We start from the raw sequence: 2,130 nt of genomic DNA, 5'->3' as shown, positions 1-2,130 counted from the left end.
TATGTATAAGTAAAACTTATGTAATATAAAGTGAAAATAAAATCTGGGACATCGAGGAGGTCCAGGCAAGAGACACAGACCACATACCCCATACAGCCACCAAGCGTGGACTACACATTCTGTTCTATGCTTTCTAGCAGCCAATATGAAGAGAGAACATTTTTTCATTTTCAAAATTTATAATATCCAAAATATGAAAGTACTGATCATGTTTTGAAAGGAATGTAAGATATGCAAAATAAAGAACCATACATAATGCAAAGCAGACATTGCTCAGCAAAAGAAGAAATGAAGGATTAGAAAGTAATACAGTGGTTGGATTAAATAGATCACTTCTGCTTTGACTGCCAGAAAATGCTTTGACGCTAATGAGGCATTTATTTAATGAATACTTATCTAACCCTCACTATATTCCAGGCACCTTTCTAAATGCTTTAGGAAAATATAATTAATGTAATTATCAAAATAACATTTTGAGGTAGGTTATATTAACATACATCGATTTTACAAGTAAGGAAACTAAGTCCCAGGGAGATGCAAAAATTTGCTGTCACACCGTTAAGTGGGAGTAACAATTAGGCTTGACTGGAAACAGAATCACTATGAGTGGCAGAGATATAGGGGTATTATAGAGATCAGGCCCCGCTCAATAACGCGAGCTGCTTGCACAATCTTTGCAAGTCTATTGCCTCTGTTCCTGGTGCTGGGATTCAAGTCAGCAGGGCCAGCAGCAGAAGGGAAAATGAACGTGAAGTTGGGGAAACAAATACAAGCTGGAAATGTCTGCCTCTTTATCACTACCTCCAATCCTGATGGCGAGGGCGACCTGCAGGATAGATGGCACCTTCACCAGGTTGCCATCTCACTAACCCAGGATTTGAAGAAGCTAAAGGCTAAGGAGCTCAGACAGGAGCTGGAGGAGCTATGGTCTTGGCTGCTGCCCTAATCAGCAAGCCAAGTGAGCCGATGAACTGCAATGTGGGTAAACTATGTCAGCTTCTGTGCTACAGTAAACTTCAGAGTATAACCAGATACATACAAGGATTAGACAGCCAGGAAATACAGTTCCAGCTTAGCTAAGCAGACGCAAAACAAAGCCACTCACAGGAAATTTGGCTTTTAAATGCATGTCTTTAACAACTACGCATTCACACCTCTTCCTTTAAGTTGGGTCTTGAAGATCCATTAGGAGTTACCCAGACCAAGATCTAGGAAGTATTCCAGGTAAATGAAACTATATGTACAAATATAAGATAAATTGCACAATATGTCAAAGACCTCTTAGGAACCAATTTTGCTTGAATGTACATGAGAGAGAGTGTAGGAGATAAGAAGAAGCTGATAGCATCCAGATGTGTGGTCTCTGTCTTGTAGATAATTGTAAGTTTTTATTATTCTAACTATTGCCTTCATTCCTACTAATAGGTTCCAAACAGATGCTGTAGCCAAATTCAGTCTTATTTATTTCTTATGGCATGTTGCGTCCAAAGTCCTCCATCGTCAGGACATCAATGCCAATTCCACTGACTCTAAAGAGGCTGTTGATTTTGTTAAAAGTCACCAAAACTTCAGCATTGCAGAATTTATCAGGAACAATGGGTTTTATCTCAACAGTAACACTTTGTTGGACTGTGACTTTTTTGGAATCCCATGTGGTCCAAAGGTAATGATTTGATATTTCTTCAAATATAATCAATATAATAAGATACTTTATTGTACTATTTTGCCTTGAGATAAAGTTTACTCCTATGGAGAATCAATCTAAATTTTCTCAAAGATTGTATTTCACTAGCTCAGCCTTATGATATCAGGGGTATGGAATGTACATGAGACAAATTTCCTCTTTCAAAAAGTTAGATAAGAAAAAATAGGAAACAGAAATCTTTGGTTGCCTTTCTTGTATCATAATCTTCAAAAAAGTCAACATAAGAAGATATTTTAATTCTTTCCATTCATCAACAGCCTATTCCAAGATAGCATTTTTGTCATCATTAAGGAGCCATCTGTTTTTATGCTTGTGATATTGCATTAGAAGCTATAGAAAATAAGAGGACCCCAGCATTTAACTGTGAAAATTATATATAACAGATATAGTATATATTCACTCATAATACATAAAATCCTGTTTTC

At 36.9% G+C, this 2,130-nt stretch overlaps 1 protein-coding gene across 1 annotated transcript in view; it reads left to right on the top strand.

Moving 5' to 3' along the window:
• ASIC5 (acid sensing (proton gated) ion channel family member 5) overlaps positions 1-2,130 on the top strand; it is a 55,950-nt gene that overhangs the window by 22,324 nt on the left and 31,496 nt on the right. The window contains exon 3 of the mRNA XM_012645257.1: positions 1,426-1,663. Coding sequence (XP_012500711.1) covers positions 1,426-1,663 — 238 coding nt within the window. The remainder of the gene's footprint in view (positions 1-1,425; positions 1,664-2,130) is intronic.

This window comes from Propithecus coquereli, unplaced genomic scaffold, assembly GCF_000956105.1.
Source record: "Propithecus coquereli isolate 6110/MARCELLA unplaced genomic scaffold, Pcoq_1.0 Scaffold228, whole genome shotgun sequence".
NCBI lineage: Eukaryota > Metazoa > Chordata > Mammalia > Primates > Indriidae > Propithecus > Propithecus coquereli.
This window is presented reverse-complemented; position numbering and strand designations above follow the sequence as displayed.